Here is a 21,767-nt window from a genome sequence, read left to right as displayed (position 1 = left end):
ACATTACATACAAAGCTAAATGCAGAGTGATGTGACCACATTAAACGCTGTCATAAGAAATGTTATTTATAAATTTATGATGAAGCTCATGTCCATGGAGAAACTGCTGATATGGACTATAATTAATAGTGATATTCTCTGTATCTCTTTCACATGTTTTCTTTATGGACATTATTTGTGTCTGAAATAAAGATTGATTGATTATATATTATTGGAATGTTTAAGGTTTGTTGAAATCATCATCATCACGATGAAGCTTTAGTTCCTTTAAAGATGGAATTTATGATTCTCTGCTGGAATTATTGGAATGATGTGGAAAAATGAGGGAATCCCACCAAGGGGCGGAGCCTATTTCAGCCTATCACAGAGCTCAAACACAATGACTGACATTATCAGTAAACTGTATTATCTGTCACACACACACACACATAGTGGGTCTATTTTTTCCGTGTCATTCTAAATAAGGAGTGATGTGTGTGTGTGTGTGTGTGTGTGTGTGTGTGTATTTCCATCAGCTGTTCTCTCTGTTCTAATTTTAAATATGAGGTGACGACACGTTTCATTCTTTACTTTCTATCAGTCATGGAGTGATGAGCTTCTTCTTCTTTCTCCTGCTCTGCTTCACCTCCTCTTCCTCCTTTTCTTCCTCTTCCTCCTCCTCTTCCTCTTCGTTCCTCTGCATCCTTAAACTCTTGGTTGCTGATTCAGCAGTGGGGGGAGTGGGGGGGGGTGAGTAGAGAGGAGACTCCTCCTGCAGTCACTGCCTCACTCTGCAGGGCCACCATCCCATCTCTGTGTGATCACCAACTCTTCCCGTGGTAGGTACAACCCTCTGGTTTCTCTCACTGACTCATGTATGTTTTGACTGTAGATGATTTAAAATGATCTCACTGACACACTTTAAGACTCAGCCAATATGTAGAAGGTCAAAGCTTTAAATAAAATAATAATTGTATTTTTCTCTTTTTGTCATATTTACGATGCGTTGATAACAATTAGAAAAACTCCAACAATGTTTGAATTAAAGTTTAAATAAGTTACAAGCATAACGTTAAATCTGCTGGTAAATCCTTTTGGACATTAAATGATTGTTTAAGCAGGAAGTGTCAGCCAATCAGTGTGTCCCTCAGTCTATCTATAGACACACACACACACACACACACACACACACACACACACAAAGAGCAGCATGTGCTCCCTCGTGCTTGTGCAGCTAATTTTACTCCGCTAGCAGATAGCAGGACATCAGCAGCTGTCGCTAGCGTTGCTAGCACGTAGCGCGTCAGCTCTGACCCAAGTATCCAATTACTTTACCCACTGATGTTTAAAATGTAACAGTGAATAAACACAGCTTTATATGGAGCACCTAATGTAAAAATCAATATAGTTTGTAAATTTAGTTCATTTTTCTTTCATTTCGTACATAAATTAATATAAAACAGCATGTTCTATATCACTGTTGTACACATGAAAAATAAATCTAAATGTAAATGTTAAATCTAAATTTAATCTCATCTTATCACTCACTGAGCCGCAGTCAGTGTGGGTGGGGCCTTGTTATTGAGAGGTGCTGACCTGCCCACTTTCATAATTTCTAAATGTTTAGCTTTACACTTGGTGACCGATTTAACATTTATATTTAGATCTAACATTTATATTTATATTTCACATTTATATTTAGGTTAAATGTTTACATTCTGATTTATTTTTAATGTGTATACATTTTAACAGTGATATAAAACACGCTGTTTTACATCAAATTAAAGAAAAATGAACTTAATGTTAAAAATATTTGGGCTATGACACAGTGACAGAAGTTTTACATTCATCATCATCATCAATGTTCACTCCTTCAGCCTTTCCTCAAACCCGTGTCTTTTCTTCTACATTTGTAATGTAAAGATGTGATTGAGAGACAAGATCAAACATCCCATAGGGGGCGGATCCACAGCTTCATCCCAGGGACATGACGGAGGCGGAGCCAGGGGCAGGACGCAGGATTTATGACTAGTTGAATTATTCACACGCAGGGCAGAGCTAGAACAGAAAATAAACCAAACACAGGCTGGGTTTTAAAGCTCTGGTACCAGGGACAGAAGATGAGTTCATCTCTGCTTTATTTAGACCTTAGCAGCTGTAGTTTCTCATTAGTAGGGATGTAACGATTCACTCAACTCACGATACGATTCTCTCACGATTCATTTTACAAAATGGGACTGTACTGAAATGACTGGAAAATATTCCTTTATTTTTTGGGGGGAAAAAAAACTAGAAAATACTGTATTATTTTCCTTTTACTTTTCATTGTCAAAAGAATCCCTTGATAAACTATTCAAACAATGCAATTTAACTAAAAATAAATCTTGAATGAAATAAATAAAGGAATAATACAAATGAAGAAGAAGCCTGTTAATTTAAATTCTGGTTCTATAGTAAACAATAAAAAACTGCATAATAGTTATTTTTCTTTTTAAAAGTGCAACTGAAAATGTATTTTGTGCCTTAACAATTGGACTTTAAAAAAAAAAAAAAACAGTCTTCACTGTATTTGCGTCATATAATTGTTTGAACCAGCAGAGGGCGCTGGTAACACAGTGGTCGGTTGGGATGCAGCTAAGTGCAGTGAAGAAGAGAAGCTATGCTAGCAGACAGGGTTAATAGAAAAACCTGACTTTTACAGATATTCACTTAATATTACAGATATTCTTTCGGTGCTAAAGGGGTAATGAATCATTTATGAACATGTTTAAGAGTAGAAGGCGGCCAGAAAGAAAGTATTAGCAGATTTCGCTCACTGCCATGACTTCTGGTTAAAAAAAGTACTGCGATTCAATTTTCACAGCATTGATGTGAACCTTGATACCTATGAATCGATTTTTAACTGCCTTACGATTAATCGTTACATCCCTATTCATTAGACAACGTTAGAAACGCTTCAATTCATTAAAGAAGCAACTCAGCCTTTGTTCTTTACCTATACATTACTATTGATCTGGGTGTGTGTGTGTGTAAATGTATATAAACTATGGACAGTCTATATTTTAATCAGGATATGACACACATTGGTTGATGGTCACTTTAAATAACTGGTGCATTGTGGGAGGTAGAGTTGTAACAGGAAGTGTAGTTTTTCAGCAGCCATGTGTAGCCCCTCCCTCAGTGATAAAGGTTGTATGTTAGGTGAGGATTAAATATCACCTTCTCACCAACTTCCTGCTTCTTGTGAACCTCCCTGCACCCACTCAGCATCACAATTAGCCTAACAGAGCTTTTGTTAGCAGCAGAAACGAGCCATGGCTGAGTAGTTAGGTGTTGGAAGTGCACAAATATGGTTAGAAACTGTGATGAAAGCTGCATGAAAGGACGTGTTCATCAGAATCAGAATCAGAATCATCTTTATTCGCCAAGTGTATGTTGTACACACGAGGAATTTTACTCGGTCAACTGTGCTCTCTCCAATAGTGAAAACAAAAAATTTTCAACAATAAACAATCAGCTAGAAAAGATGAAAATAAGTATAAACATAAGTATAAATATAAAACAGTAGTTAGACTAGAATGTGCAAATAACAAGATGATAAAAATAATAATAATAATAATAATAGTATAAAAAAATAATTAAATAGATACAAAATAAAAATAAAAAAATAAGATAAAAGAAGAAAAATAATAGAAAAGAAGATAATAATAAAATATAATAATAATAAAAGGAAAATAGTGCAGTAGAGCATTGATAAGTAGTGCAGTAGAACATTTAAATTAAAGGTATGTACATGAACATTCTCAGTGTCAGATTGATCCAAGGTTGTTATGTTTGGTTCCAGAGTTTTTTCACAGAAACAGGACTGACACTCTTTGACTGTTTAGTGTTGATCACAGTGACAGCCTGGGGGAAGAAACTGTTTTTATGGCGTACAGTGATCTGTAGCGTCTGCCAGAGGGGAGGAGTTTAAACAGATTGTGTGCAGGGTGGGAGGGGTCTGCAGTGATGCTACCTGCCCGTTTCCTGACCCTGGACAGGTATAAGTCTTGGATGGAGGGCAGATCAACACCAATGATATTTTCTGTTTCCTGATTACCTGTTGTAGTCTGTGTTTGTCTAGTTTGGTTGTAGATCTAAACCAGACAGTGATGGAGGTGCACAGAACAGATTGAATGATGGAGGTGTAGAACATGATCAGCAGCTCCTGGGGCAGGTTGAACTTCCTCAGCTGATACAGGAAGTACTTCCTCTGCTGTGCCTTTTTCCTGGTTGAGTCTATGTGGGAGGTCCACTTCAGGTCCTGTGAGATTGTGGATCCCAAGAACCTGAAGGAGTCCACGGTAGCCAATTCCCTATTTAAAATGGTAAGGGGGGGAGTGGGGGGGGATTTCTCCTGAAGTCCACTGTCATCTCCACGGTCTTGAACGGGTTCAGTTCCAGATGTTTCTGACTGCACCAGAGATCCAGCTGTTCTACCTCCGTCTGAAGGCAGACTCGTCCCCATCCTGGATGAGACCGATGACGGTGGTGTCATCTGCAAACTTCAGGAGTTTCACAGAGGGGTCCCCTGAGGTGCAGTCATTGGTGTAGAGGGAGAATAGCAGTGGGGAGAGAACACACCCCTGGGGGGCACCAGTGCTGAGTGACCGGGTGCCAGATGTGATGCTTCCCAGCCTTACTTGCTGCTTCCTGTCAGTCAGGAAGTTGGTGATCCACTGACAGGTGGAGGCCGGCACTGTGAGCTGGGTGAGTTTCTGGTGAAGGATGTCCAGGATGATGGTGTTGAACGCAGAGCTGAAATCCACAAACAGGATCCTAGCGTAGGTCCCTGGGGAGTCGAGGTGGTGCAGGATGTAGTTCAGTCCAATGTTGACTACATCCTCGACAGACCTGTTTGCCCGATAGGCAAACTGCAGGGGGTCCAGCAGGGGTCCTGTGATGTCCTTCAGGTGGCTCAGAACCAGCCTCTCAAAGGACTTCATGACTACAGACGTCAGAGCAATGGGTCGATAGTCATTAAGTCCTGTGATGGCAGGTTTCTTGGGGACTGGGATGATGCTGGAGCTTTTGAAGCAGGAAGGTACTTCACACAGCTCCAGTGATGTGTTGAAGATCCGTGTGAAGATGGGTGCCAGCTGCTCAGCACAGGCTTTCAGGCAGGAGGGAGACACTCTGTCTGGTCCTGGTGCCTTTTTGATCTTTTGTTTTTTGAATAGCTGGCACACATCTCTTTCATTGATCTTCAGGGCAGGTGGGGGGACAGAGGGTGAGGTAGGGGGGGGAGTAGGGGGAGCAGGAAGGGCAGAGTCCAGGTGATGGGCTGATGCTAATGAGCTGGGGGGTGGGTGTGAAAACCTGCAGTAGAAGCTGTTCAGGTCTCTAGCTAGTCTTTTGTTACCAGTGGGGTGGGGGGAGGGTTTCCTGTAGTTGGTAACTTCATGTAGGCTTTTCCACACTGCAGAAGGATCTTTGTTTGAGAAGCTTTGTTTTAGCTTCTCAGTGTAGCACCTCTTGGCTACTTTGATCTCCCTGGATAGTGTGTACTTGGCTTGCCTGAACAGGTCCCTGTCCCCACTCCTGTAGGCTTCCTCCTTAGCCTGACGTAGCATCCTAAGTTGAGGTGTGAACCAGGGTTTGTTGTTGTTGTATGTGCAGAAAGTCTTGGTCTGCACACACATGTCCTCACAGAAGCTGATGTAAGATGTCACAGTGTCAGTCAGTTCATCCAGTTCTCCTGACAGAGTTCATCATTTAGCCACAAGGAAATAAGAGGGAACAATGTGGTGGGGGTGTGGTTAGTGCCATGACACCCCCATAGTATCCCCTGTAAGTAGAAACGTAGTAGTGATCTAAACAAGTATGTTTACAAGCTGCATTTAACCACTTTCTGTGAAGGAATTCTGTCCATTAGCTTAGCCCATTAGCTTAGCCCACAGATCCCTCTCATACCACCCAATGTGGTGTGAATGTAAACGCATCCCGTACTCATATTATGGAGCCAACATCTGGATAACTCTGACTTAGTGTTGTTATTTGGCTCATAGCAACCATTAGCTTTACACTCCACCATTGTTGACACTGTAGACCAAAGGAACACTGTTGCCTAGCAACAGCTGTCAGGAATCAACAAATGTGTGTCATATCCTGATTAAAATGCAAACTCTCCATAGTTTATGATCCTATGGTATAAAATCATTCTAAAAAATCCTTTAATGTGTTTATTATGAAAAGCTGCACATATTTAGGTTTGTTAGTAATACATTAAACACATTTTCAAGTAAATTAAATTCAATTTAACTTTATTTATATAGTGCAAATTACAACAAAGTCATGTCAATACACTTATCAAAATATAAAATTCATAATAAGAAAGAAAAAACCACCAAGATCCACATGAACAAGTATTTAGTGACAGTGGAAAAAAACAAGTCCCTTTGAACAGGATAAATCTGGTGGCAGCCATCTGCGTGGACTGGTTGTGGTTAGTGGACAGAAGGACCAACAGAACAGGAGAGAGAGATAGAACATCAGAGTGTTCCAGACTAGTTGAGACTGAACCACAGATCAGGAAGTGACATCATCAGCTTCACCTGAAACAGAGCAGAGAGAGAAGAACGAGGAGAAGACACTGACTGCAGAAAAACATGATACAGTAATACAGTGGAATGAGAATGATCTATGTGGTGGACATCAGTGTGAGCAGTATGATGGTTGTACAACCAGGGACAGAAGTGGGGGTGGTCTACAACCTGGTACAACTGTGTCTGACTGGACATCATCTCATTACAGCCATTAGAGCTATGTGTGTAGATGGTGGATCATGTTTGAATATAATGTTGATGTTCTACTAAATAATCTTAGTTCTTAGTTCCTATTTTTAGTTTTAGATCTTTGTTTCTAGTGTTTATGTTAACGCTATTATACAGTATACGCTTTAGTAAATAAGTAGGTTTAGAGTTTAGCCTTAAAGGTAGAGAGAGTAGCAGCCTCCTGTAGTAAGACTGGGAGCTGGTTCTAAAGGGGAGGAGCCTGATAGCTGAATGCTCCGCCTCCTGTTCTACTTCTAGATACTTTAGGAACTTCCAGAAGACCATCAGACTGAGAGCAGAGTGATCTACCTGGATGATAGGACACTAACAGGTCTCTATAGATATACAGGAGCTAGATCATGTTTAGTTATAGACATTTTCACTACAGGTACCCTTTAATGGGAGTCTTAGCTCCGCCCCTGTGAACTAATGGGAGTCTAAGCCCCGCCCCCTGCTGATGGAGGACAGGTGTCTCCCCTGGGGTACATACTTCTTTATAATCTCATATGAACAATAGCAACTATGGAATGTAAAGAAGTATGTTCTTCAGTGTGAGAGATGACAACGCACCTCAATCACTCTACAATTACATATATTACATATTATACATATATTATATGTTACATATTCTATAAATTACATATTAATATTACATAGTTAGGTTCTAAACCTAAATGCTTCAAACGCTGTATGGTTAGGATTAGCCTGTGATCATCTGATCTGATTAGAAGATCAGCAGGTCTGGTCCTGGTCAGTAGATGATGGAGACCACTGAGAATCCAGGGGCCACAGTGGGGGACAGTCAGTGCTGTGGTATCTGTCATTGTGTCCTTGAGCAAGGCACTTCACCCACATTATCTAGTATGAATGTAGCATGTGAGTGAGTGTTGGTGGTGATGGGAGGGGCCTATGGTTCACTATGGCAGCCTTGCTTCCATCAGTCTGCCTCTGGGCAGCTGTGGCTACAATAGTAGCTTACCACCACTAAGTGTGGAGTGAAAGAATAATGTCTTCATTCTATAAAGTGACTTTGAGTGTCTATGATAAAACGTTATATAAAATTAATGTATTATTATAATTTTATAATTCATAAAGTTCATGAGCTGTATTTTTATCTCCTTTGATAGTCTGTCTATGCTAACAGCTGCTAACTGCTCTCCTCTCTGTCTCCTTCAGGACATTCACTCATTCATCCTCCTAGGTAACCATGGCAACACACTCAGCTCTTGAATGCTTTGCTAAAGCTGGTAAAATGGAACCAAATCACCTGTTTAATGGATTTGGTCCCCTTCAACCAGCTGTAGCTATGCATTGATCTCACAGAGAACCTCCACCAACCCAAAGATTGACCTGAAGTGAGCAAAGCTGAGCAGATACCACTGCACCTCTCCAGTGAACTTTTGTTGAACAAAAGATTAAAGCAAATATTGAAAGAAATAAACTCATTATTTTCTTTTATCACTTTATCAAACCAGTTGTGTTTAAGAAAATAATAAAAACAGTAATAATAAGTTTAAAAAAGAACAAAAAACAGGATGATTTACATTCACATAGAAAATATCAGCTTTTATTTCTTATCACTGCTCAGATAAAAGCAACAATTCATCCTCAGCTGTGATAAATGTGATACTGTAAATGTGATAGATGTGACATATGTGAGAAATGTGACGGATGTTGTATATGTGACAGATGTGATACTGTAGATGTGATTAATGTGTGTGTGTGTATGTATGTATGTGTGCGTGTGTCCGTGTGCGTGTGTGTGTGCGTCTGCGTGTGTGTGCGTGCGTGTATGTAATGTGTGTGTGCGTGTGTGTATGTATGTATGTGTGTATGTGTGTGTGTGTGTCTGCGTGTGTGTGTGTCTGCGTGCGTGTATGTGTGTGTATGTGTGAGAAAGAGAGCTCTACAGAATGAAGAGAACCAGGAGGAGTTCAGAGCTAATGATCCATGATCAGAGGAAACATTCAACTAATGAATCCAAAACTACTGAGAGCACACACACACACACACGCACACACACACACACACTGACACTCGCGTGCAGGATGGAAGTGAACGCGACGCTCGTTCTGTGTGAGAATAATTCTGTGTTTAATGATGAAAATATTAATATTAACATCAGCGGAACCAACGCAGACTTGGACGTAAACACGGACGTTTTTTCCAAAGCTGCGGTCACCGTCATCTACGCGGTCCTGTTTGTCGTGGGCTGTGTAGGAAACTCCATCACCGTTTACGCCTTGCTCACCAGGAGGTCCCTGCAGAACCTGCAGAGCACCGTGCACTACCACCTGACCAGCCTGGCCGTGTCAGACCTGCTGATCCTGGTTCTGTCCATGCCCATCGAGCTCTACAACTTCATCTGGTTCCACCACCCGTGGCGGTTCGGGGACGCCGTGTGTCGGGGGTACTACTTCCTGCGGGACAGCTGCTCTTACGCAACCGCGCTCAACATCGCGAGCCTGAGCGTGGAGCGCTACATGGCCATAATACACCCCTTCAAAACCAAGAGCATCATGTCCAGGAGCCGCACCAAGAAGCTGATTAGCCTCATGTGGATCACGTCCTTCATCCTCTCCACTCCGATGGTCTTCATCATGGGTCAGGAGACCCGCCAGGGGGAGAACATCTGCACCGTGGTGGTCTCTGACCTCACCATGAAGACCGTTCTACAGGTAAGCGTGTGTGTGTGTGTGTGTGTGTGTGTGTGTGCGCCGCGTGAGCGCTTTGCGCGCAGCCCTTCTCTCCTTTTACGCACCGAGTGGGAACGCGAACAATGCGTAACAGCTCCGTCAACTTTACGCACAAGAACCTCTGACAGTGCGCGTGCGCAACAAAACAACTAGAAACCGACCCATTATTATGAATAACTTATACCTGAGATATCACTATGGCAACAACACATCATCAGGAAAGTAAAACTAACATCTCTCACAACGATCTAAATCCAACTCAATTTATTAATAATAATAAATGAAACTAACTATTATAGAACAGATTATTACTGTCCAATGAGTGTCTATTGCCACACTAAATAAACTAAATGTGTGCAACTGGTGGTCCGGGGGCCACATACGGTCCTCAGTCTAATTTTGCACAGCTCTCCAAGTAAAATAAAAAAATTAGAGAAAATTTTACGAAAAAATAAATAAATGTTTTGTTACATTGAAATCAATCTTTGTGTTAGTTTCTGTATTTTAACATTTACACTTTATCATCCTTATCTGCAGCGTGTGCATCATTCAGTGTGTGTGTGAAGGGCCTTTAATAGCTAGATTACCTCTTATCAAGCTAACTTTGGGGATTTAATTAGTATGTGCTGTACTACAAAGCTGGCTAACGTCTTACAGAGCTAAATCACCATGGTAACTTAGGCTAAATCACCATGGTAACTTAGGCTGGAATCTGAGCAAGTACTAAAGCTCCGCCTCCTGACCAATCAGATTTCTTCTAAAACGATCTGTCCAATCATGTCTGTGTAGATCTGATGTGACGCTGACAGGAAAGAGAATATTTATCCTTTATTTACCATCACATCCTCTAGGAAACAGATTCATATCTACAGTTGTCAGCTGATAAAACCTGTGTACGTCGGGGGCTTTCAGACCCATAAAAGAATAAATAAATAAATGAATGAATATATTGTGTGGTGACGCTGAGAGCCTCAGTCCTGTAGATAATATTAATATAAATATATTCCACCTTATGATGTAGATCTGTATGAACGCAGCATCAGAGACACAGACAATATCAAAGAGAAAGTGATCAGTGTCTGTTTATAATCTCACTGATTTAATCATTAACACTCATTAATTCCTGCATTCATTACTTTCTGCTTTTACTGCAGCAACAGTTTTGTTTTTGGTCTGAATTATGGATTTTAATTCTTCATATTTTTAAAGAATTATTCCTTATTTGTGATGCAAGTTATTCTCCAGTTTCTCTGTGATTGTGATTGGTCTGACGCTGATAACTCCGCCCTTGTCACAGGAGTGTGCACGTAGCCTGGCTGAAATCACGTGGTTAGCTTAGTGAGTTGATGTCTAGATTCATAGGACAGCTTCTGTCTGATGGAGAATGTTTGGTAACGTAGATAAGTCTAAGATATAGTTATCAGGCTTCATAGTACAGGCCCTTTGTGCACTATGAGCCTGATGTGGACACACACACTGTGTGTAACTGTGTTTGTACAGTAGCTGTTAGTGAGGGCAGTGTGTGTGTCTGTGTGTGTCTGACTTAACGTGTGTAATGTTGTCTTTTTGTATCGTCTCTTCTCATTGGCTGATCACTGAGATCTGACACAACAACAACAAAAACCTGTAGCCGTTTGTATGTAAAGATGAAACTCAACAAAATACTTTAAGAAATAACATTTACAACCTGTGGACATCAGCTGACACACACACACACACACACACACACACACACACAGAGAGAGAGAGAGAGAGAGAGAACAGGTTCATATTCTCCTATAAACATCAAGAGAACTTCTAGCTCCATCAGGGTGAATAAATCGCTCTCTTCCGGCTGGTTGCCATGGTAGCTCATGTTATCTTTGCTCAATGGTTGATGATGGCTTTTTATGGCGCTCGTGCACGTGAGAAACTCCAGGTTTCTATACTCAGAGTTGATTGATTCACTTCATATCAGCTTCAAAGCCTGTGCTGAGCAGCTGGTCCACATCTTCACATGGATCTTCAACACATCACTGGAGGTGTGTGAAGTACCTTCTGCTTCAAAAGCTCCAGCATCATCTCAGTCCCAAAGAAACCTGCCATCACAGGACTCAATGACTATCGACCCATTGCTCTGACGTCTGTAGTCATGAAGTCCTTTGAGAGGCTGAGCCACCTGAAGGACATCACAGGACCCCTGCTGGACCCCCTGCAGTTTGCCTATCAGGCAAACAGGTCAGTAGAGGATGTAGTCAACATGGGACTGAACTACATCCTGCATCACCTCGACTCCCCAGGGACCTACGCTAGGATCCTGTTTGTGGATTTCAGCTCTGCGTTCAACACCATCATCCTGGACATCCTTCACCAGAAACTCACCCAGCTCACAGTGCCGGCCTCCACCTGTCAGTGGATCACCAACTTCCTGTCTGACAGGTAGCAGCAAGTAAGGCTGGGAAACATCACATCCAGCACCCGGTCACTCAGCACTGGTGACCCCAGGGGTGTGTTCTCTCCCCACTGCTATTCTCCCTCTACACCAATGACTGCACCTCAGGGGACCCCTCTGTGAAACTCCTGAAGTTTGCAGACGACACCACCGTCATCGGTCTCATCCAGGATGGGGACGAGTCTGCCTTCAGACGGAGGTAGAACAGCTGGATCTCTGGTGCAGTCAGAAACATCTGGAACTGACCCTGTTCAAGACTGTGGAGATGACAGTGGACTTCAGCAGAAATCCCCCCCCACTCCCCCCCCTACCATTCTGAACAGCACAGTAGCTACCGTGGACTCTTTCAGGTTCCTGGGATCCACAATCTCACAGGACCTGAAGTGGACCTCCCACATAGACACAACCAGGAAAAAGGCACAGCAGAGGAAGTACTTCCTGCATCAGCTGAGGAAGTTCAACCTGCCCCAGGAGCTGCTGATCATGTTCTACACCTCCATCATTCAGTCTGTTCTGTGCACCTCCATCACTGTCTGGTTTAGATCTACAACCAAACTATACAAACACAGACTACAAAGGATAATCAGGACTGTAGAAAAGATCATTGGTGTTGATCTGCCCTCCATCCAAGACTTATACCTGTCCAGGGTCAGGAAACGGGCAGGTAACATCACTGCAGACTCCTCCCACCCTGCACACAATCTGTTTAAACTCCTCCCCTCTGGCAGTCGCTACAGATCACTGTACGCCATAAAAACAGTTTGTTCCTCCAGGCTGTCACTGTGATCAACACTAAACAGTCATAGAGAGTCAGACCTGTTTCTGTTACTGTGAAATAACCTGGAACTAAACATAACAACCCTGGATCAACCTGTCACTGTGAATGTTCATGTACATAAACATATAATATTTAAATGTTCACCTGCACTACTGCACTATTATTATTATTATTATTGTATTTTTATTTTATTTCGTTACTATTACTATTATTTTATTATCTTGTTATTTTATTTAGTTTGCACATATTAGTCTAACTACTCTTATATTTATGTTTATACTTCTTTTTTTATTTATTCTAGTTGATTGTTATTATTTAATGTTACACTATCTGAGAGAGCTCAGGTCACCAAGACAAATTCCTCGTGTGTATTCATACACTCTTGGTTAATAAAGTTGATTCTGTTTCTGATTCTGATTCTGATAGAACCAGATACTCAGAGTTTGTTAACTCTGAGTTTATGGATAGACTCAGAGTTTGTTGAACCTCCTTTCTGAAACACCCTCTAGTTATGGTTTCCTGGTAGTGATTGGTCCATATCAGGGTCAGTGGTGGTCTAAGGGTTAATGAATCAGGCTGTAATCATAGGGATGTTCATCCTTTCACTTTAACTCTATGTGATTATGTTTGACATCACTTTCAATAAAAGCATCTGATAAATGAAACTGTAGAAATGTAGAAGTTGACACTTAAAGCCGAAGCATTTAATCAATCTCTGAATGTCTCTGTAGCTGCTCCTCAGTGTGTGTGAAATAATGGATATAGAATGATGATGATGAGTGACAGTGAGTGTAGGAACCACTTTCACACAAACTAAAAGCTATTTTTCAAAGATAAATCATGAGCTCATACAGGTCGTAGGTCATATAATCTGTGCCTGGTTCTGATTGGAGGAGCTTCTTCAGAATATCTGCAAAATAACACCTCGTCACTATCGTCTCGTCCTATTTTCTCTGTTTCTGAATCAGAGCCAAAACCAACGCATCTTATCTTTCATCACAGCAATAAAGTTTATTATTAGAAAAATGTGTTTCACACAGGACAGGGAGGGGAGGGTCTGAGACGCTCATGTTACAGAGCTTTACCCCTGGAATAGGGGTTAGGGGTTAGGGTTAGCCCCTAGCTCCTAACCCATGTTACAGAGCTTTAGCACATAGAAGAAGACGTTTGGGATGCATTAAAGTTCACATGGACATATATTAGAACAGGACTACTTCATAGCTACGGTACAGTCTGAAGGGCTAATGGTTAGAATATCACTTATTAAATACTAAATGTTCACACTTTCACTGTAATTAGACGTTAGGTAATAAAGAAGGCTAGCAGTAACTTCAAAAGGTAGGAAATGTTTAAGTTTCAACATGAAACACTTTGTTTCTCCTAAATTATGCAATTGTTTCATTTTCATTACATTTCATAGAAAATAATCATCTTCCTATTTTACTACCTACTAACTGTAACCTGGGTGGAAAACCCTTTAATATTAATTAATTTATTATTTTTCCTTCCTTTATATAAAATACTGCATATTTACGTATTACGCCATCACATCATGGCTTTGCGTCATGCCGTAACGTCGCACCGTCGTGTGAGAGCGCGTGCAAATCACCGTAATATAAACACAGCTGTGACTTCACATCTCATCAAAAAGCATAAAACAGGATTATGTGAGCATTGCAACGACCAAGAGAACGTGGAGCATGTTCTCCTAAGATGTAGTAGATATAAAAAGACAAATTATGCTTCAGGATTTACACCGTCAGGAGATAGAGATTAATGTGGGTCATGTTTTGAATAATGTTAAAATGAAAAGACTAATCAAATTCCTTAATGATTAAAAAGTTATGGGAAAATATAGTTGTTTTTTTTCTTAAGCTATTATTACTTAGGAAAAGGATAAAACTCTGGTTCATACTCCGATACAGTAGGTGGCGCAAAATACACCTTTCTCTGATGAGTGCCACCCGCCAATAAATCACAGAAGAAGAAGCAGAAGCAGAAGAAGAAGAAGTGAAAGTGAGAGTCAGAGTCAAGAGACGGAGATGTTTGCTGCAGGTATGTTTATGGTGTTTGTTTCGTGAAGGTCTTCAAACTAAAGGCAGCAAATGTCCAGCTTTAGGAGCCGAATACCGGAGACATTTACGGACTGAACCACAGAATTGGTAAGTTTAGCTTAGCTTAGCTTAGCTGCTACCGCTGCTCTTTGGTTGGCACATTTAACAACATCTTGTATGTCTTCTTTCTCTAATTATGATCTATTGACTGAAACGTTGGATTTATAGTTTATTCTCATGGCTGTGTTGATGAGAATTAATGCACTTTAAACACTTTAAACCAGTTCCTGGTTATCAATGCACTTTAATGCAGTCCAGTCAATCACTAATGAATTGATTAATATTACAAATATAATTACTTGAATCATATTTATATACCATGAACCAATTATATTGTACAATATTTGATTATTGAAATACTGTTAAATATATTACAGCTTGTGTTATGGAGCACCAGTATGTTTGAATGTTTCTTAATGTGTGCACAACACTGGATATTTAATTGGACCTGTTTGTCATACAGGCCAGTTGATGGTGAACTAGAACCTAGTCTGGAACTAAACTGAAGATTCTACCTGCTGTGGTCACTGGTAGGAGGCTCCTTTGTGCAGCTGCTCTTTTTTTCTCCTCTTTGCATCCCACTAACACGTAACACTAACACACCTCATATACATTCATCTCCAATACGTGGACTTTATCCTACTATGGACAGTCAATGGTCAGGCCGTTAAACTGTGGATAGCGCCATACAGGAAACCTGGAACTCTAGTTATACATTTATGGACTATGTGCGCTGCACAATCATTGGATGCCCACTGACACCAAGAAATTGTATATATTGTATTTTTCTGTGTATGGTCATTTGTTTCATGTCTTTTGTTGTAAATGTCTAAATGTTGGTTAATTCAATGTCATTATCACAATATAAGGTATCACCAAAAATCAGAACTGTGCTCAGTGTCTTTACTCTTCACTCCTTGAGTTAAATCTAGGCTTCTGACTCTAGCCCTAATAATAATAATAATAATGATAATAATAATAATAATAATAATTGTATCGTTCTCTGTTTGTACCAAACCGGTACTTAAATGTAAGATAGCGTACATGCTCCATAACAAACAACTATTAACTGATCGTACCACATGTAACATTTATAAAAGGCAACAAGTATATCATATTTTACCAGAATCCACCTTGCATTTTTAAAAATATATTATATATAACATACCACAACCCATGCACCAAATCTGCAGCATTTTTTTTTAATGAAAATAAACATTTAAAGGTGGTTAATTTAATACTAAAACTTTATCACACAGCAGTATTTAACTCATTCAGTGCCAGCCGTTTTAGAGCATTTTGACTCATTTTTAAAAACCTACAGAATATTTTGTGCCATGACAATCTGAAATCTGACACCAGATTCTGAAAGATTAAAGTCTCTACTTTCATCAAAAAAAATATTTGTAGTTTGTTTAGTTATTCTGTAATCAGCAGTTGAATAGAGCAAGTTTTACAGAAAACAGGCATTTTTAAAAAAAAATCTGTGACTTTGAAGCAATTTTGTTTTTTGCTTTATTGAAAACTATAACATCTGAACATTGGTTTCCTTCTTAAAAAAATAACACTGAGATGAGGCTTTTAATTGCAAAATTATTATTTTATCTGGCTCACAGTTAAATGTTTTGCTTACTGTATTTTGTTCCTAACCCTAACCCCCCGTCAATCACACAGATGTAACTTCCTCTTCCTCCCGACACGCAGAGATGACCCGTTTGGCCCGGTTTGTTGATGGTTTCATCTCACGATTGCAACATTATCGATAATCCACTCAGGTCCATACATGACCTCCTCCAGGGTGTGCTCTAGTAATCTCTGTGATAAAACACAATTGGCGAGTGTTCTCGTCAATGGCACTGAATGAGTTAATATTAACTCCATTTGTCATGGACTAGAGCTGAGGGCCCCGTGTGTGTGTGTGTGTGTGTGTGTGTGTGTGTGTGTGTGTGTGTGTGTGTGTGTGTGTGTGTGTGTGTGTGTGTGTGTGTGTGTGTGTGTGTGTGTGTGTGTGTGTGTGTGTGTGTGTGCGCGCGCGCGTCATGATGTGATGTTTTAAACAAAAGGCTAATGATGCCAAATCAACAAGTTAAAATAAACAGTTTGTTCACTTTAGAAATGTTAACGTAATAAAGTGGATAGAGATGGTAATGAATGGTTCAGTCTCGTGGCATGTATTAGTTAAATAAGCAGCAGGTCAGTGTTTAGGTTAAAGTCATCTGCATGTGACAACTGAGTTAATCTAAACTTAGACTCAGTGATACAGACCTGGTTTTAAACGTTGTAAAGGCATGTTTGTGTTTATTTTATTATCTTCTCACAGGATGTTAACCATGGCAGAGACGAGATCCAGACACATTCACTTCACTCTCACTTCACTATTCATTTTCTTCGGCTTATCCATTGTCGGGTCGCTGGCCACTTCATCCAACTCCCCCGGGGGGGGGGGGGGGTGATGATCCCTCACTAGGGAGGCATCCGAGCCCCCTCATCTGGCTCTTCTCAATGTGGAGGAGCAGCGGCTCTACTCTGAGGACCTCATTTCCAACCCTCACTGGAAATAAGGTTGACTTACTGCCAGCAATGTGGACCAAGCTCTGACACCGGTCGTACAGGGAATGGACAGCCCCTATCAGGGGGTCCGATACCCCATACTCCCAGAGGATCCCCCACAGGAATCCCCGAAGGACACGGTCGAATGCCTTCTCCAGGTCCATAAAACACATGTGGACTGGTTGGGCAAACTCCAACGAACCCTCAAAGACCCTGTTGAGGGTGTAGAGCTCATCCACAGTTCCACGACCAGGATGAACACCGCAATGCTCCCCGCTGAACCGAGGTTCGACTATCCGGCGGACCCTCCTCTCCAATACCCCTAAATAAACCTGACTGGGGAGGCAGAGGAGTGTGATCCCTATATAGTTGGAACACACACCCTGGTCTGCCAATCCAGAGGCACTGCCCCAAATGTCCAAGCGATGCTGCAGAGTCGTGTCAACCATGACAGTCCCTCAACATCCAGGGCCTTGAGGAACTCCAGGTGGATTGCATCCATCCCTGAGGCCCTGCCGCCAAGGAGCTTTTTAACCACCTCAGCCCCAGAGATAGGACTGTCCATTCCCGTGTCCCCAGACTCTGCTTCCTCATCGGACGGCGTGTCCGTGAGGAGGTCTTTGAAGTATTTCTTTCACCGATCCACAACTTCTCGAATCGAGGTCACCATCCGCATCATACACAGTGTTGACAGTGCACTGCTTCCCCCTCCTGACACGCTGGATGGTGGACCATAACCTTTTCGAAGCCACGGCCTCGCCAAAGTCCTCCCTTGTCCGGGTTTTTGCCTCGTCGAACGCCGTTTCTGCACTCCGCTTGGCCCGTCGGTACCTGTCTGCTGCCTCCAGAGTCCCACAGGCCAAGAAGGCCCGATGGGACTCCTACTTAAGCTTCTTCATCCCTCACCCCCGGTGTCCACTAATTGGCTTGAGTGTTGCCGCCACGACAGGCACCGACTACCTTGCAGCCACAGCACCGGTCAGACGCCTCAACAACAGAGGCATGGAGCATGGCCCACTCTGACTCAATGTCCCCTGCCTCCCCCAAGACATGGTTGAAGCTTTCTCAGATGGTCTGCCAGGTCTGACCGGCATCTTCCACCGTCATTGGAGCCAATTCACCACCAGGTGGTTGACCGCTCCGCCCCTCTCTTCACCTGAGTGTCCAAGACACGTGGCCGCAAGTCCGATGACACGACTACAAAGTCGATCATCGAACTGCAGCCTAGGGTGTCCTGGTGCACATATGGACACCCTTATGCCTGAACATGGTGTTTGTTATGGACAATCTGTGACAAGCACAGAAGTTCAATAACAAAGCATCGCTCAGGCTCTGATCAGGGGGGCCATTCCTCCCAATCACGCCCCTGCAGGTCTCACTGTCGTTGCCAATGTGAGCATTGAAGTCCCCCAGCAGAACGAGGGAATCCCCAGAAGGAGCACTCTCCAGTACTCCCTCTAAGGAATCCAAGAAGGGTGGATACTCTGGGCTGTTGTTTGGCCCATAGGCACAAACAACAGATTTATCTGGTTTAATTCTATGGGCCATGAACATGATAAATGTTTGTTGTTTTACTCATTTTTATATATTTTTTTGTTTGGTGTATTTTTCTGTTATATATGTTTTGTGGAGTCATTTTGTATATTTTTGTATCTTTTTGGTGTAGTTTTGTGCATTTCTGTTTCATTTTGTGTATATTTGTATAAATATTTAGTTTTGTGTATTTTAAGTCATTGTCATATTTTTGTTGTTTGGTGTATTTTTCAGTAATGTATGTTTTTGAAGTCATTTAGTGTATTTTTGTGCATTTCTGTTGTTTTCTGTACTTTTTTTTCTAAATATTGTTTTGTTTTTTGCTTGATTTTACTCATTTTGCGTGTGTGCGTGTGTGCGTATGTGTGTCGCTCACTGATTGGTCGTCCCTTCCTTATCACATAATAATTAGATTCTGAGCTGTAAACACAGAACAGTTCTCATCAGTGTGAAAGCTGAGCTGATTAGACAACCTGGTGTTAAGCACACGAACAAAGAGAGGAACAGCTGGCCTGTGTGTGTGTTGAAAACCATTTTTATTTTTTTTTTATTGGTTAAAAAATGATTTGCATTATTTGAACTAATGTTTTATATTTTGAGTATTTATTTATTTAAATGACCTCTTTAGAAACACCTCTAGGAGAATTACCATAAATAGTTAAATCAGGAAAAATATATTATGGACACTAAGACATTTTTAAGTCCTTGTGTGTTTACATAACTTACATTTAAACTCAGAAAAGAAAATCACTAAAAAAAGGAGAGAAAAACAAACAATGAAAATGGCTCAACAATACAATAGTATTAGAGAAGCAAAAAAACATGCTTTGAATTGACTTTAACTAACCCTAACCCTTTGACTAAATATCACCTTTAATAATGACTAAATATCACATTTACTAATGACTAGTGGGAGAGTTGATGGTTTGAAAGTTATTCATTGACTTTATTTTATTTATTTATTTATTTATTCAGTTTATTTCCGACATGGTTGCATTCACAGAAGTTTTCTTTTTCTCTTTTTTTTTTTTTTTTTTGTACATGCCGAAAAAGGAGACGAGAGAAGCAGGTTGCTTATCCGAGTCCCGTCCCCTATTTTGAACACAGAAAATTTACATCAGAGCTCGTCTCTCTGGTCAAACATTCTTTGGTTCTGAACACAATTTCATTTTTTTCATTTTTTTTTGTCCTTTTTTGTGTAGGATTTATTCTCATCTGTAGTCAGTGTTGTCTTCTTTTTTTTTTTTTTTTATTCTTCCTCTCTATCGTTGTTCGTGTCGTCCTTCTTCCCCGTAGATTTCATTCCCAAACGTTGTTTTTGTTCCTCCAGTTCAAAAGAAAAGTTCATCTTCTTTCTCATTGATGTGTTGATCTCGTATTCTTGCAAAAATGTCTTCCGAGTTTTTTCTTTATATCTAGTCAAGTTTGCAGCTTGTTTTGTCTCTACATCAAGGTTATTCCAGCTGGTAATAGCTCTATTGACAGTGCTGTATTTTCCAATGTTAGATTTAACCCTTTCTTGTATAAACACATTATTATGTCTTAGTTCATAAGCTGTGTGTTTGTATGTGAAACGTTTTTGTATTTGATATGGGAGTGTTTTAAGTGATGCCCTAAATGTGAGAATTTGTGTGCTGTAGTGTATTATTTCTTGCAGCTTTAGGTATTTGGCCTTTTCAAATAGTTCATTTGTGTGTGTGTGTGTTGTGTGGTGCCTTATATAAAATCCTAATTGCTTTTTTTTTGTAGTTTAAATAAAGGTTCAAGATACGTTTTGTAGGTGTTTCCCCAGATTTCTGAGCAGTAATTTAAATGTGACCCAACAAGGGAAGAATAGATTGTCTTCAGTGATGTGGTTTGTAGTATTTGTTGTCATTTCCATAGGATGAAGCTGCTTTTGGCAACTTTGTTTTTAACTACTTGTATGTGTTTTTTCCAGGTCAGTTTCTCATCTATCCACACTCCTAGTGCTCTATATTCTTTTACTTGTGTTACTTGTGTTGCTACAGTTAAAAATCCTCAGTAAATATTAAATGTTACAAAGATACTAGTGGATTTACACTCTTTTAAATTAACTGCAACACTGAGCTTCAGTAACTGAAGAACAAATAAACATCCGACAGGTAATGAATTTATAATTATACGAGGATGAAGAACAAATAAGCAGATAATAATCATAAACATCACAACTATTGTGTAAACATATAAAAATACTAATTATAAACATTCTTCCCACACAGGATAAATGTGAAGTATTGAGGCAAGAAACATTTAATTTATCTGAAATATTAGAGCTCTTTAGACGGGATTCTGTGAGTGTGAAGTAAACAAAGCCTGAAGCCAGTGTCTGAACATCTGGATTAAATTCAGACTTGTTGGAAATACAATTTAAAAAAAAAAACAATTATTGCAGGAAGTCTTTAAAAACAATCCAGACAAATATTCATCAGCTCAGATAGTGAAGTTATTTCAACCGCATCTGATGTTGTTGTTCATGCAGGATTTGATGAACAGACTTATTTTCTTTTAACTTTATCAACTAAACATCATCTGTTTTCTCTCTTTAACGTATTTTCTGACCAAAGTTCTTTGGAAACGTACGTGATTAAAATTGCATGTGAAGAGTCTCTTTGTTTCTATTCAGACTGTAGAAGTGTTGTTGACTAACAGACAGAGACTATATTAATAATTAAAGCCACAAGCGGCGTTGTAAATGGACTAAATGGTAAATGGACTAGATTTATATATTGCTTTATAACCACTCTGAAACAGTCTAAAAGTGCTTTACATATCAGCTCATTCACCCAATCACTCTCACATTCACACACCAGTGGGACAGGACTGACATGCAAGGCACTAGTCGACCACTGGGAG

The 21,767-nt window shown here is 40.5% G+C and overlaps 2 protein-coding genes across 4 annotated transcripts in view; both read left to right on the top strand.

The window, feature by feature from the left end:
- The first annotated feature begins 777 nt into the window (after nucleotides 1-777).
- Nucleotides 778-9,722, top strand: LOC114467649 (neurotensin receptor type 1-like). Of its 2 annotated transcripts, XM_028454107.1 has the most exons (4): nucleotides 778-818; nucleotides 7,968-7,992; nucleotides 8,694-8,867; nucleotides 8,964-9,722. In XM_028454107.1, exons 3-4 carry the CDS (start codon nucleotides 8,705-8,707, stop codon nucleotides 9,638-9,640), a joined length of 840 nt encoding a protein of 279 aa, XP_028309908.1. In that variant the 5' UTR covers nucleotides 778-818; nucleotides 7,968-7,992; nucleotides 8,694-8,704; the 3' UTR covers nucleotides 9,641-9,722. The 2 variants fall into 2 exon arrangements, with proteins under 2 accessions (XP_028309908.1, XP_028309907.1); XM_028454106.1 differs by having other exon boundaries at nucleotides 8,694-9,722.
- A 4,953-nt stretch (nucleotides 9,723-14,675) lies between these two features.
- LOC114467651 (neurotensin receptor type 1-like) overlaps nucleotides 14,676-21,767 on the top strand; it is a 28,158-nt gene continuing 21,066 nt past the window's right edge. The window contains exons 1-2 of one of the 2 annotated variants that reach the window (XM_028454109.1): nucleotides 14,676-14,751; nucleotides 15,274-15,340. The gene's annotated coding sequence lies outside the window, so the exon portion shown is untranslated. Of the gene's footprint in view, nucleotides 14,859-15,273; nucleotides 15,341-21,767 lie in introns of both variants that reach the window. The other variant, XM_028454108.1, reaches the window with a different exon arrangement.

This window comes from Gouania willdenowi, chromosome 7 (assembly GCF_900634775.1).
Source record: "Gouania willdenowi chromosome 7, fGouWil2.1, whole genome shotgun sequence".
NCBI lineage: Eukaryota > Metazoa > Chordata > Actinopteri > Blenniiformes > Gobiesocidae > Gouania > Gouania willdenowi.
The sequence above is the reverse complement of the archived record's forward strand: the minus strand, read 5'-3'. Positions and strand labels throughout refer to the sequence as shown.